The sequence below is a fragment of the Numenius arquata genome, chromosome 25, assembly GCF_964106895.1.
Source record: "Numenius arquata chromosome 25, bNumArq3.hap1.1, whole genome shotgun sequence".
NCBI lineage: Eukaryota > Metazoa > Chordata > Aves > Charadriiformes > Scolopacidae > Numenius > Numenius arquata.
In genome coordinates, this window is record NC_133600.1 from 607,770 (window position 1) to 621,211 (window position 13,442).

The 13,442-nt window shown below is 56.7% G+C and overlaps 1 protein-coding gene across 1 annotated transcript; it reads right to left on the bottom strand.

Moving 5' to 3' along the window:
- Positions 1-1,361: 1,361 nt before the first annotated feature.
- On the bottom strand, positions 1,362-10,550 carry ANGPTL4 (angiopoietin like 4). Its single transcript, XM_074163780.1, has 7 exons — positions 10,004-10,550; positions 9,441-9,551; positions 8,804-8,936; positions 4,262-4,375; positions 4,080-4,175; positions 3,508-3,783; positions 1,362-2,955 (listed from the first exon to the last, which is right to left on the bottom strand). Exons 1-7 carry the CDS (start codon positions 10,532-10,534, stop codon positions 2,774-2,776), a joined length of 1,443 nt encoding a protein of 480 aa, XP_074019881.1. The 5' UTR covers positions 10,535-10,550; the 3' UTR covers positions 1,362-2,773.
- Positions 10,551-13,442: the final 2,892 nt, after the last annotated feature.

Here is a 13,442-nt window from a genome sequence, read left to right on the forward strand (position 1 = left end):
TTGTTAGAAACGAAGGAGTTGGAGGATTCCAGGGGGATTTCAGATGAAAACAGAGACATAGGACTGGCTTCTTCTACTGAGGGACTTAGAAGGGCCCCCATGGGACCTATGGTCTGGGAGCATGGGGTGGTATTGACATTGATGGGACATGGAAACTTTCATGGCAGAACAGGGTGAGACCAAGGCACAGAAGAAAGCAGCAGCTGTAGCTCCTGGGCTCGGCAAGATTTGGGGCATTGAGCCTTCCCCCAGCTAGTGTTTGGTACGGGCTGGCATTGGCCTCTGCAGAGGCTGAAGATGAAATGCACCACTGGGGAGCAAACCCCAGATCTGCCAAAACCACCCTGGCAATGAATAAATACAGCGTAGCTCCTTCACCAGTTTCTATTCAGTGCATAAAAACCACCCTAGCATGGCACTCCAGTATCTGCTGGTGCACCCACGGACTAAACAAGCTTTGAATTAAGCAAATGAAACATTAAAAATGTATTTCTGAGTGCAAGAGGGAGCAGCTAGATAGCACAAAGCCATCTATAATGAGCTGCTTGCGCAATTGACCTTGGGGCTGTAATCAACCCCAGGTTTTTCCCCAGGGAAGAAGGACAGACACAGGAGCTGGGGCCACATTTAGGTACATCAGGTATTTATATAGCTGCTCTAAGGGACTGCCATATTTATTCTTGTCTCTTCCTTCTGCAATAAGCGATTTTTGTCCCCCTTCCTTGACCAGCTAAAGCAGCACTTGCTATTTTCTTCAGCTCCAGTATCAGGCCACATGCCTGGGATCACAAGCACAGCTGGAGTTTACCCCCCATCATCTTCAAGGCTCCTGCTCCATTCCCAGCTCATTTCATTCCCACACATGGGGGAATGAATTCATCATTCCCTAGACATCACAACAAATGCTTCTGGAGATGACTGTGCTACTACTTACTGGGGCTTGTCCTGATCAGCTCCAATTTTAATCTGTTTGGTTAATTCAGACCTCAGCCTCTGCTTCTTGGTCGAGGAGTTGGCACAGGGTTTTCCAGCTAGCTACAAGGAATAGCTCCCCGGTGCAAAGGTCTGCCATCAGGGAATAAGAAAAGCCAGCTCATCGTCACCTGTAAGCTTGCCGCCCCAGGGTCTGATTTCCTGAGGGAAAAGAAATTCAGAAGTCCATAAACTTCAAGTAGACTAAAAACTACTTCTGGGGGTTATAGCAGGGATTTATCTCAGAGCTCCATAAGGCTACAGCTGAAAATTGAGGACAGAAGGAAGCATAATGCTCAGGTCAAACTCCCAACAAGCGAAGTTTCCAAATCCAGAGTACTCACATAGTTCCCACATCTTCTACTGGTAAACCATTGGGCAAATAATCCAGGCAGGACAGTTACAGGTTTGTTTTTATTAAAAGGCATCTTCAGAAAAGATATTTTAGTACAAAAAAAAAGTTTAAAATACACAAAGTACAGTTGTTTTTTTTTTTCCAGCATCAACATTTATAAATTACACCACATTGTTATTAACACTGCATTTAAATATGGAAACAAATTAAAACGGGAAACAAGATCAACAACAAGATCCAACATCCTACAAATGACTATTTACAGTATTTAGCAGCTAGGAGCTCTAGCACAGTAGTCAATATGACCTCAATAGGGCAGGATGCTTGGGAAGCCCCAAGACCGCAGCTTGGCCCCTAATAGTTTTTGGGGACTTGTTTTGCCCACCTCTCCCCAGACTCCCGAGGCAGAGGCGATGCTGTATGTCAGGGTACGTGCCCAACAAGGTGGTGCAGCTCTTGCAGATAAACCTTTTTGTCCCCCAGCCAGTTTTGGGGCATACACATGGGATGGTGCTATTCACTCTGCAAAGTATGGGGAGTCTTTTGGGAGAAGGCAGCCCTCCAGGGTGATGTACAGCTGACAGCAGGGCTGGTCCTGCCCAGGGACAGTCACTGCTCTGTACCTGTGCTGTCCCAGTGCTCCTCCTGGCCACCCCCAGCAGCACTAGTAGGCTTCAGGCAGAGCTTAAGACTCAGCCCTCCAGGGCTGCAGGAACCCAACCATCATCTCCTGGAGCTGGAAGTGCTTTCCCCAACTCCTGGCAAATCCCAACACAGCCAGAAACACAGGACTTCAAAGCCATAGGGACCAGGGAAGCCAAGTGAGCCTGAGGTCTCCTTCTGCACAGGGTGTCCTTCAGCCTTCCCACTAACATTAATGCTCTCAGTGAGCTGAAGTCACCAGAGCAGGGGCTGCACAGATGGAGCTGCCTAAGGCTCACCGCCCCACAGCACCAGCAGGGGAAGGAGGCTCTGGGGGCTTTCACAGGAGGGTACATGGGAAACAGTGAGAGACAGGACACAGCGAGGCTCCGTACCCAACATTTGGGTGCAGGTTAGTGAAACATTTCACATGCTCCCCTTTCCCCCAGCCCCAGCTCATGAAAACCAGCACAGAAGTGTTCAGACAGGACAGAAAGCACTAGACAACTTGAACTTGCCACAGCAGCACATGGCAGGTTGGAAGACCTTTGTGCATGCTCTAGAGGTGGATCTCCCTGCTGGTGGCACCTCTTCTGGTTTGGAAGCTCCCATCCAGGGGTTTCAGCAACATGGAGCTGTTTTACTTAAGAGTGAGGAGCTGTGTCCCACCACTAAAGGGCTGCTAACCAAGAGAAACGCTCCTCCAGGGACTTCCTGGGGAGGGTGGGTTTGTTTTCTGTAAACACCAAGTGATGGAGCTCAGGTCTGTGCTCCACAGAGAAGATCAAGTCTCACATGGCAGCTTTAGGGCTCTGCTTCCAGTGCTGCAGGTTGGATTTTCATGGTGGTTGACTTCAGGGGGTAATACCTGCCTTTCCATGTCTTCCAGAAGATGCCCTGCTTGCGCTCGTGCCTCTGGCGGGGGATGGAGCGGAAGTACTTCCCATTGAGGTTGGCATGGCCACAGGTGCTGAACCACCAGCCACCTACCAAGGCAAAGCAGAGGCAGGTTTAACCAACAGCACTTCCAGAAAGAAAACAAACCCAGGATCAAGGTGGCTGCTGCCCCTGTTTTCCCCACTTTTCCAGGGCTACAAGACCATCTTGTACACCCTTGATGAGTCCCATGCACTGAGAAACCTTCACACAGATCCTATATGACTTCAGGATGCATCTGCAAATCCCTGCTGCTCTCTCACATGCAAAACCCCCTCGAACCCTTCAGCAGCCCCATCTCAGGCCTGGGGAGTGGCCTCTGCCTCACTTGAAAGGTTTCCAAGCAAGATGGGAGCCAGCAAAGCTGTTACAAAGACAGATGCTTGGGCCAAGACCTGAATCATGAACCCCTCCCGTTTTCAGCTTCTCTCCCAGTTCTCTGCACAGCTCCTCCCAAGGATGCAGCTTTCCAGGGAAGCAGGGGACAAACCAGGCTCAACACCAAAGGGCTCTGGTCCCACAGGATCGCTGTCCCACTCATGGCCACCACCAGGCAGCTGAAGGGAAAGAACATGTCACTGGGAATACAAGCTCATACTAACCTGAGAGGTGTTTGGCACAGTTTGTATCAGCTTTGAGATCATGGTCACGATCCCGAGTGGAGAAGGGCAGCTGCCTGAAGTCCCCAATGGCATTTTCCAGCTCTCCAGACAGAGGTCCCAGCAGGTTGAGCATGTAGGCTGTGCTCTCACCACCAAGGCTGAAGACAAACTGAACTACCTGAGAATTTCCCTCCCAGTCTTCCAGCTCAATCAGAAGATCGTATCTTCCTTCCCGGACAAGGTGATGTACCTTCTCCAGGCCTAGCCAGAAATCACCTGAAACAAGACACATTGCATTGGCCACAGGGACACAAACATGCTGTGCAAAGCAGAAACAAACAGGCTTGAGACAAAAAGGGACAACTTGGGACACTGCAGCATTTGAACTACAGTCTGGCACGTGCAGGACAAGTCAGGACGACCAAGGACTCTTGCTCTGTAAGCAATGTCCTCCCCTCCTCAGCTCAAAACTGTGCTCCAGCACAGATACCCCCTCCGGCCATCAAGGGGGAACAATGTGCTAAGATATCATTTATTCCAGGATAAGATGATAGACACCATCATCCACCTACCACGAAGGTCTCCAAAGCCATTCTTGTAGGCATCCCAAAGCTGGTCAAAGTCCACAGAGCCATCTGTGCGCCTCTGGATCACTGTCCAGCCACCTTCTGCAGGCAGGGAAAATACAGTCATTTGGGATTACTGTTTGCAAGACCACCATGCAAAGCACTGCAGGACAACTCCACCATTTTACCTGTGGTCATGTCACAGTAGACTTTAAAGGGCTGAGACCCTGTAGGCTGCACCTGGAAAACGCCGCTGCTTTGCTGCCCAGCCAGGAAGAGCTGGTGGCAATCTTCTGGGAGCTCTGCAGGGGAAGGAAACAGCGATTGAGAAGATAGCCCCAAGTCCCTCTTCCTCAGCAGGTTGCTCCTACCACAGCTCCAGCACTTGCAGCCCTGGCCATGAGCCCAGCCAGCTGCGCACAGCAGTGGCTGTGGCTCTGGACACGCGCTGGAGATGATGGCCCCTGACTCGTGTCTTTAAATGCTGTGACCCCATATCTTCCTATTTGTCCAAACACAGCTCCTTGAGCTTCCGTCCAAGGCAGAAGCCAGGCATTGGGCCAGGCTGGGGTGACCTAGGCTGGAGATCACAGCTCCTTGGCGAGGAGAGACCCAAGGAGCTTCCCACTTCCCTCCAGGCTGAGCAGAAGCAACCTGTTTGGGGTGGGGTAAAGCCAGGAACAAGGCAGGACCAAGCATCCCCATCCCACCCAAAGGCTGAAGCAGCCTCAAAGGCAGAAAGAAACCCCAAGTCCCGGTGTCAGGAAGGCGCCTGAGCTTCCGGCACGCAGCCTCTCGCTCCTGGTGACAGTGGTGGCCCCAGCCAGGTGTTCTGCTGGGCACCCTGCCACCAGCAGGCACGGGGCCAGGCTGGGGTGACCATTTGGCCCAAGACACACCAACCTGGGCAGGGAAGGGGTGGGTGGATCACAGGGAGCCCCAGCTCATTGCATGAGTGGATTGCTTGGGGTGAGGCCATCCCAACGCCAGCCAGGCTCCCACCTCTCCTTCCGCCCCTGCGGGGACTTTGCCCAGCACTGCCAGCAAAGCACCATTTCAACAGCGCTGATAAAAGTCCATCCAGGAACCACCATCCACAGCCCTCGGGGAGAGACGGCGGGGGGGAACCTGTTACAAAACCCGAGTCAGAAGGCTGCAGGAAGATGTGCAGGGACACCAGCCCCAGGCTGTCGGCACAGTCAAGGGGCTTTTTGTCAGACGGGACAGGTGCCCCCATCACCCCCAGACAAAGGGGGTCTGTTCTTCCCCACTCAAGGGTGGGATGGATTTTGGTGGCTCACAGCTGCTGCTTGCATGATCCCAAGACAGACGGGTGAAGAAACCTAAAGACAAGCCTCAGGCTGTGCCGGGGTGGTGGCTGCCCTCCTGGCCCCCCTCTGGGGTCCCCTTTGCCCCCAGGGTCAGGGCTGGCACCATGATCCGGGGCAGCAGCAGGAGAGAGGCCTCCCCCACAGCCCCAGGGCTTCACACGGGGCAGGAGGGGGGAAATGGGGCCTTTTTGCTGCTGAGGGCAAGAGCAGCCCCCGCGGGGCATCGTTCCATCCTTGTCGGGTGGCTGGGGAGCCCTGATGCTGCATCAGGGTGAAGAGCGTAGCCACAACTGGAGGAAAGGTCAGCACAGGAGGACCCGAGGGACAGCAATGTGACACCTGCACAACCTTTCACCCATTCTTCCCCCCTTCCCCAGGCTCCCTGGTGAACTTCCCCCTCCTTGGCACAGGCAGCCCCTCTCCCACCGCCTGCCCTGGGACAGCCCCCCGGCCAGCACAGCTGAACCTGCACAGCCACCAGCCTCCCTTGGTGGTGTCAGCGTGGGACTGGTGCCACTGGTGCACCCATGGGACAAGCCTTCCTCCAAGCCCATGCACACGTGGATCGAGGGCGAGTGTTTTGCACTAAGGATCAAAACAACAGAAAGCCAGCAGGCAGGGCGAGGAGGCCGAGGGCATCCCTGGCACCCCTGCTCTCTACAGGGATGCAGCCGGGGAAGCCAAACAAGGCTCAAGACAAGGAGAACCCAGGACCTGAGCCCACAGCAGTTATGACCCCAGCGCAGCAGCAGGGAGATGCCAGTGGCTGCTGGGCTCCTACAGCTCCTCGCCTCCTCTCCTACCATGTCTCCCAGCATCAACCGGATGGTGCCTGTGTGGATGCTTGGTGGCCCCAGTGTGTAGAGTCAACCCTGTCCCTGTCTGGTTTTTTTGCTGGGCCCTGGCCACACTCACTGCACCCAGATCTCTTCCGTTTTCCTGGTGCAACAGGGTCTTTCAAGCAGCTGAATGAGGTGCAGCTGCTTGAACAGCGTCAGCTCAATCTTTTTATTTGAGGAACACCCTCTTTAGTTCCAGTTCATGTTGCACATCCATATGGCACCAGCAGAACAACAAGACCTCCTGGCTGCTCTGGATGTTTTTCTTTCCCTCCCCCTTTATTCAGCCAAACAAGACAGGAGAATCAACAAGGCTGGCTGGAGCTGCCCCAGGCTTGGCACTGTATTTACCCAGCAGGATCTCCAGGCATGAAGGGAGGTCACCAACCTGGGATAAACACCCTTTCTTGCAGATGGCAGGGCATGCCTGGAGCTGTTTGCATCTCCTCCCCCTCCCCAACCCAACCCAATTATTTTGGAGTCCCAGCACGGCGGGGAGAGCGAGCAGGGCTCTACCTTTCCCCTACTCGGCCAGCTGCCAGAGCACAGGCTCTGCCTAAAGACATGATCCTCTTTCTGCAAGCGATTAAACCTTTCACTCTCCAGGCTGCTTCAAGCCTTCAACTTTCACATGCTTGGCCCCGTGCCATCCCTGGCCTGAAAAAACTTGTGTTCGCTGGATGCAAATAAAAGGGTCTTTCTGAAAGGGCTGCTGGTGGAGTTCATCGCTGTTCCTGGGGGCCGCGCTGGCACCACTGCTCTGCCTGACAATAGGCAGGGAGCCACCGGCACAAGCCTTCCCCGTGCTCGCCTGCTCTGAAAGCAGCCACAAGCCTCCCAGGCAGAGGGCATGGGGCTGGCCCGCCAGATATTGTGTGCTTTAAGATTTGCCAGAAGACTCACTCGACTTGCTAATGAGAGGAAGCCAATTTGTTTTCTGTCAGTGATATCAACATCAAGGATTAGGGAAGAGAAAGGGGCGCTCACGGCTTAGCCGAGTGGGAAGGAGTCGGGATGCCCACGGTGCTGGGGATGCCCAGGGTCTCCCCAGCTCAAGAAGGTGCCAAGCTCTTGCACCATCCCCAGGGGCTGGGGCCCCCGCTGCCTCCCACCGCGCTTCACAAGGGCTGCTGCACCCAGCACCCATCAGGCAGCACAGAGCAGACAGCACAGCCTACGTCTGCCACCAGCAAGTAGCAAAGATCTGGACCCGTATCCCCGCACCCTACTTTCAGCACAACCTGAGAGTGGAGCAGGGGGGTTGGACTAGATGACCTTTAAAGGTCCTTTCCAACCCAAATGATTCTAGGGTTCTATGAAACACTACTGAGGGCACGTCACAAAGCACAGCTGGGAAAAAATAGGGGGGGAAAGAGGTTTGGAGACAGTTTTCTGGCTTGCTAGTGCTGCTCTGACCTTGCCAGAGGGACACCTTACATAGCCCCACTGCAGGCTGGTCAGCCCCACCAAGCCAAACACCAGGAGGAGTTTGAAGCCCCACATCCCATCTCTCTCCTTGTCCACATCAATTCTGCAGCTCTTTGTTCTGCACACCCATCTTTCAAGCACACCACTGACAGCTCGGGGCTCCACATACAAATTACCATGTGTTTTCCTATAGCTATCCCTGCGTTAAGCCCTAGGCAGGATTTCCCCATGCATCCTCACCCTGCCTGATTGCTGTTTGGCTCACACTGGACATCCCCAGACAGCTGTGCAGACACAGCCAGCACTGTGATTTAGCTGACATAACACTAGAGCAGCTGCTCCCCGGCAGGGAACCCTGCAGGGACACCACTTCCCATCCGGGAAGGAGGCTGACGGACGCAGCGCAGCTGGGGATGCCAGCTCCACTGCCCTTCGCTCTGTGGGTGCTCTTCCAGCGCCCTTGTTGGCAGAGGGGATGCTCCAGGCAGAGCCAGGAGCTCCAGATGCAGCATCCACTCACCTGCTCTGGTGCACATTTCCCAGGGCTGTGAGTGTCCAGTGCCTCCACTGCCCTGGTGTTTGCTGCAGCTCAGCATCTTCTGCTAAGCATAGTGCAAGCTGAGACATTTGTCTTTCACGTATGAGCCCTAAACATCAGCCAAGGGAGACAGATGCACAAGGATCTAGCTCTCCTCGTGGGCCAGGGCTCCCTCACCCTCCCCTCTGCCATCAGGCAGACCAAGCGGCAAACCCTGCCCGGTGAAGTGAGAGCAGGTGAACAAGAGTTATCTCCAAGGAGCAAAGATCCTCCTTTCCTGCCTGCATTCACCCTCCAACCTGCCAGTCCTCTTTGACAAATACCTGCTAGCAGCATTTCTCCGCTCCCCACTGCATTCTTAATATCAGACAGAAAAATTCCTCTTAAATCCTTGAATTCCTGCTGGACTAATGCTGATCCAGAAGGCTAGGATCCTGCCTGCGTTCCAGATCCCCCCGGTCTGGCCAAACTCCCAAGCTCCGGTTTTGTGAGCAAATCTCACATCCTGACTCAGGATAACTAAACCTTTTGTTTGCAGACAGTTGCAAGTGCTGCAGGTTTGTTCTGGTGCAGAGGAACGGGGCAGATACTCACTCTGTGTTGGCATGGGCTCCCCACTGGCATTCTGGCTCTGGTTGGTGAGGCTGAGGTTCTTCTTCAGATTTACCTTCCACTTCGGAGACTGCGTTTTGTTGTCCTTCAGGTGTAAGGGGATCAGCAGATTGACCTAAAAAAACAAAGCACAAGTCAGAAGTGGTTTTATCTCAGCTTAATTTGAACACTGGTACTCAGAAGAGCTGATCGGCCAAGGCACCATTGCTAACCTGTGACCAGAACTGGGGCTGAACTTGTCGAGAAAGCTCAAGGAACAGGAGATTCCCGAGGCTGGCAAAGCCAGAAATGATTGTGGTTTTTCACACCTGTGCTAACAAGTTTATTCTGCAGATAAACTCAAAGGAAGAGCACAGAGAGGCTCTGTTGCCACACTCCAGTTCCTCCTATTGCTCTGTGCAAATACTTGGGAAGCTCACAGTTTGCTACCCTCACACCAACACTGTGGCACAAGGACCAGGGTCACCACCTTCCTAGGGTCCCCAAAGCTGAGGAGCAGCAGCACAGCTGGGTCTCCCGTCCCCAGAGCGCTGTGCCAGCTGGGCTGCCAGGGCAGTTCACGCCGGGGTCCCTGCAGCGTGCCGCAGTCCCCCCGCCATAAAGCGGGGCGGGAGCTCACCTTGCTCTGCAGGCTTTTAATCTGCAGATTCTGCTTGTCCAACTTGTACTGCTGCTGTTTGATCTTCTGCAAGAGCTCCTCAATTCGTGAGTTCTGCGCATCCATCAGGGACTGTGGGGGGAAGAGCCAGGTGAACCCCGCGGCTCTGGGCAGACCCAGCTGTGCCACACATACCGCACGGAGCCAGGCGGGCCAGTACCCCCTTCAGCAGGTCCCCACGGGTGCTCCCCCTGCCCCCAGGATCATCAGGTCTCCCCACCACTCTCCTGAGGCTGGTCCCCATTCTCTGTCCCCCGTGCGGGCCGGGTCCCCGCAGCTACCCTGCTCCAGCTGCTCCCGTTGCCCCGGGTCCCCCATCGCTCTTCCCACAGCCGCTCCCGGTAAGGCAGGGAGCCCTCCCCACTTCCCCCCAGGCCGCTGCCGGTACCCCCCCCCCCCGCCTCCCAACTCCTCGGGTCGCTGCCGGTACCCGGGTCTCCCCCGCCTCCCCGGGCGGGTCGGGTCCCCCGGGCTCCCCCCGGTCGCCGCCGGTCCCGGCCCCCCGTGCGGGGGGCGCCGCTCACCTGCAGCGCTCCCAGGTCCTTGGCGCTCTGGTTCCCGGCCGGCCGTGCCTGCAGCGCCTGCCGGACGCGGCCCTCCAGCTGCTCCAGCCGCCCCTGGATCTCGGCTTTGTCGGCCGCCACCTCCTCCAGGCGCTGCCGCAGGGCCTCGGAGAGGTTGAGGAGCTGCCGGCCGCGGCCCTCCAGCTCCCGCACGCTGGCCCGCAGCCGCTCGCCCCGCTCCTGCGCCTCCCGCGCCTGCCGCAGCAGCCGCCCCATGGAGCTGTTGTGGGCGCTCAGGCGGCTGCCCAGCTCCCGCATCTGCCCCTTGGTGCGGTCCACATGCTCCTTCAGGCCGTGCCCGAGCTGCAGCAGCCCGTGGGCGATCACGTTCACCTCGTCCCAGGAGGCGAACTGCGCCCGCCGCTCTTTGCCGGCCGCCGCCGCCCGCCGCTCGGCCCCGGGCCGCCCCGCTGCGGGTGCGGGTCCCGGCGCGGGTCCCAGGGCCGCCGCGACGGCGGCGCACAGCAGCAGCGCTGCCCCCTCGCCCCGCATGGCTGCCCGGCCGCCCGACACTGCGCGCCGCCCCGCCGCGCCCCCGCTTTTATCGCCGCCCGCGCACCGCTGCGGGGAGGGCCCCGGCCCGGCCCCTCCCCGCCCGCCCGGCCCCGCTGCTTTGTTCGCCGTCCCCCGCCGTCCCCGGGCCCCGGCCGCCCGCGGCAGACCCGGCTCCCAGCCCGGGCCGCCCCCCCCCGCCCGGCGCGGCCTCGGTCCCTCGCCGCTGAGCCCTGCCCGCGCCCGTCCTCGCACCCCGTCCCCATCCCTATTCCCATCCCTATCCCTGTCCTCATCCCCATACCCATCCTCATCCCTGTCCCCGTTCCTATCCCTGTCCCATCCCCACTGACCACGCTGCCCCTCACCCTGCCTTGGGGAGCCCCGTTCCCACCAAGCCCTGCCACTCGGTGTGTCCCCCACGGTGAGACCCCCCCCGTGGGTGCTGCCCCACCGTGTGCTTGCATCCTTGTCCTCTTCCCAGGCCATGCCCTGCTGGGAGCTGCTGGCCTTGGGGTGACTGTGTGCTGCAGCCACGGGGCTCCTGGGTTTAAGGGGTGCTGGGTGCCCTGGGGTGGGTGCCCGCTGTGGGCGCAGGGATCTGATGGGTGGCCCTGGCCCTGGCACGGGTGCTCTATGCAGGCACAGGGCTCCCAGGTGGTGCTCTGCAGGGTGCTGCCAGCTCTGGGGAGGGTGCACACTTGGGGTCAGCTCCTCTGAGTGCCTGGGGACAGCAGGATGTCCACTCCTCTAAACACTCCCAGCCTCCAAGAGTGCCAGGGATTAATTCCTCCCCCCTCTAAGGCTTCAGTCATCGCCCTGTGAAAAATGGGCATCTTATTTCATTTGCAAGTGTCTTTGACTCGGGTTACCAGCTCTTCCCTCTTGTCCTGCCTTTTTCCACTGGCTTAAAGGGATTTTCAGTCTGCTTTTTCTCCCCATGAAGGAATTCACACACCGTGATGGAGTCACTCTCAGCTCTTTCCAGTTAAGAGCAGATGGAGCCTTCTGCTCCCTCCCTGCTGGATGTTTCCTCCTGCCACCCCAGTGCTCAGTCCCTCATCTACAAAGCGCATCCCAGAGCAGAGAGCTAACTAAATCCTCACTTCCCACCGCTTGCCAGCCCTGCCCGCGGCTCTGGCTCATGGCGAGCCCCCATGGGACCAGGGCTGCAGCGGGGGCTTGTGCTGAGCTCATCCCTGCTCAGCCCCACCTAACCCCATTGCGGTTCTGCCTCCGCCTCACCGCCGCCACTCCCAGCCCTGCGGTTCAGGGCACAGCACATCCATCCCAGGAGACGAGCCTTTTCATCTTGTCCGAAAATGCTCGGCAGCAGGATTTACCCTCCCAGGAGTCCCTGTGTCACCTGAGAGTGGTGGCACAGGAGCTTCCTGAGGGCAGCGGCTGTTGGGAGCAGCCCTCCAGCCCCGCACAGCTCTCCGTTGGGGGTTTCTGCAAGACTCTGCCACTCCTTTTTTAACTGCGGTTTCGCAGAGCTGATTTTTAAGCCCAGCCTCTCCCGTGGCACTCAGCCTCGCAAAGCCATGACGCGTGCAGCCAGTACTTCCATCAGCCAAACTTATTTCCCGATGCCTGAGTAAGTAACTAAGATTCAGGGTTTCCCCTATTTTTCCTTTGCGTGGTTAAACTCCCCGTCGTTGGGAGCGAAGCATCTCTTTGGTGTGGGTGTGTTTATGGATAAAGATGGTAGGAGGCTCCTGCAGGAATAAATTCCAGCCGCTGGTTTCTCATAAGGGCAGTGTCCAAGCGCTTCCCAGGCTGCTGCTGGTGGAAAGGGTGAGGGAGAGGCCTCAGGGCAGGCACTCGGCAGCAGCAGCACAGGGAGGAGTCACAGAGGTAGGAGCTGAGGAAGGAGGAATTTGGGAAATTTCAGCAGCCGCAGAGTCCGCAGAGCCCCCAGCCCCCTCCGCCGGTGGGTGCTTTCTCATTTATTTCATGGTCAGAAGGAATTTCTCAAATGAGGAAAAAGGAAAAGAAGGAAAAAAACCCAAAACAAACCCGATAGGAAACACCGCAGAGGAAGAACGAGCAGCAAAAAATGCAAATTGTGGTCGTCGCTTTTTCCAAACCTTTGAGGTCTGGGGGGCCCCTCTGCACTCACGCTGCTGCAGGGGATGGTGGTGATGGAAAGGGGTCACCCCCCAGCAAGGCAAGAGCGCCAGGCTTCTCTGCGGGGCGCCCCTGTGTGGCACCTTGGGGTGTGCCTGGCTGGCCTGTGTCCCCTGCACCCCCTAGTCATGCCAGATGTTGTATACATCTGCCCCCCCGAAGGAACAGATCTGTCACCACACCCACTGTCATCCCTGAATGTGGGAGGGCTGGGTACAGCTCTGCCAAAAATTCCCAGATGGGGTTGTCCCCCCCAAAAATGTGTAAATTCTTCTTGTCATCTTGTTCCTGCTGATTTTTGACATCCCAGGAGACAGAGAGCTGGTAGGAGCTGTGCCCGCAGAGCCCGAGGCTGCAGCACCCAGCATTGAGAGCCGTCCAAACTGGGAAACACCAAACCCCCGAGTCACTGGGACAAACAGGGAAGCACAATTTCATGTGTTGACTATTGCTCCGGGTTAACGACGTCAGGCAAAATGAATCCTGTGTGCAGCTCCACTCCCTGCCCTGCCGTTACCCAACACTGCAGCTTGTCCTGGGATATGACAGGGTTATGCCGGGTGCCGCAGCAAACGTGTTCCCACTGGTTATTTTCTGTGTTTGCAGTGTTTGTGACGAGGCAGGAGAGATGTAATGTAAGAAGCCGAGGCCTGTTGAAAAGCCACATGATTTATGCATTTTCCTTTGGCTGTATTTTCCTACTGGGACATCTCCAATTTGCTCTGAGAAATATGAATTTTTAACATACACAAATGAAAAGTCCCCTGAGGCCCTGGGC

Excerpts from the sequence above, each read along its gene's own strand:
- ANGPTL4 (XM_074163780.1), bottom strand. The coding sequence starts at position 10,534 with ATGCGGGGCGAGGGGGCAGCGCTGCTGCTGTGCGCCGCCGTCGCGGCG. Across the intron at positions 8,937-9,440 it reads TTAAAAGCCTGCAGAGCAAG|GTCAATCTGCTGATCCCCTT; the intron begins GTGAGCTCCCGC and ends TTGTTTTTTTAG. Across the intron at positions 2,956-3,507 it reads CTGTGCCAAACACCTCTCAG|GTGGCTGGTGGTTCAGCACC; the intron begins GTTAGTATGAGC and ends TTGCCTTGGTAG.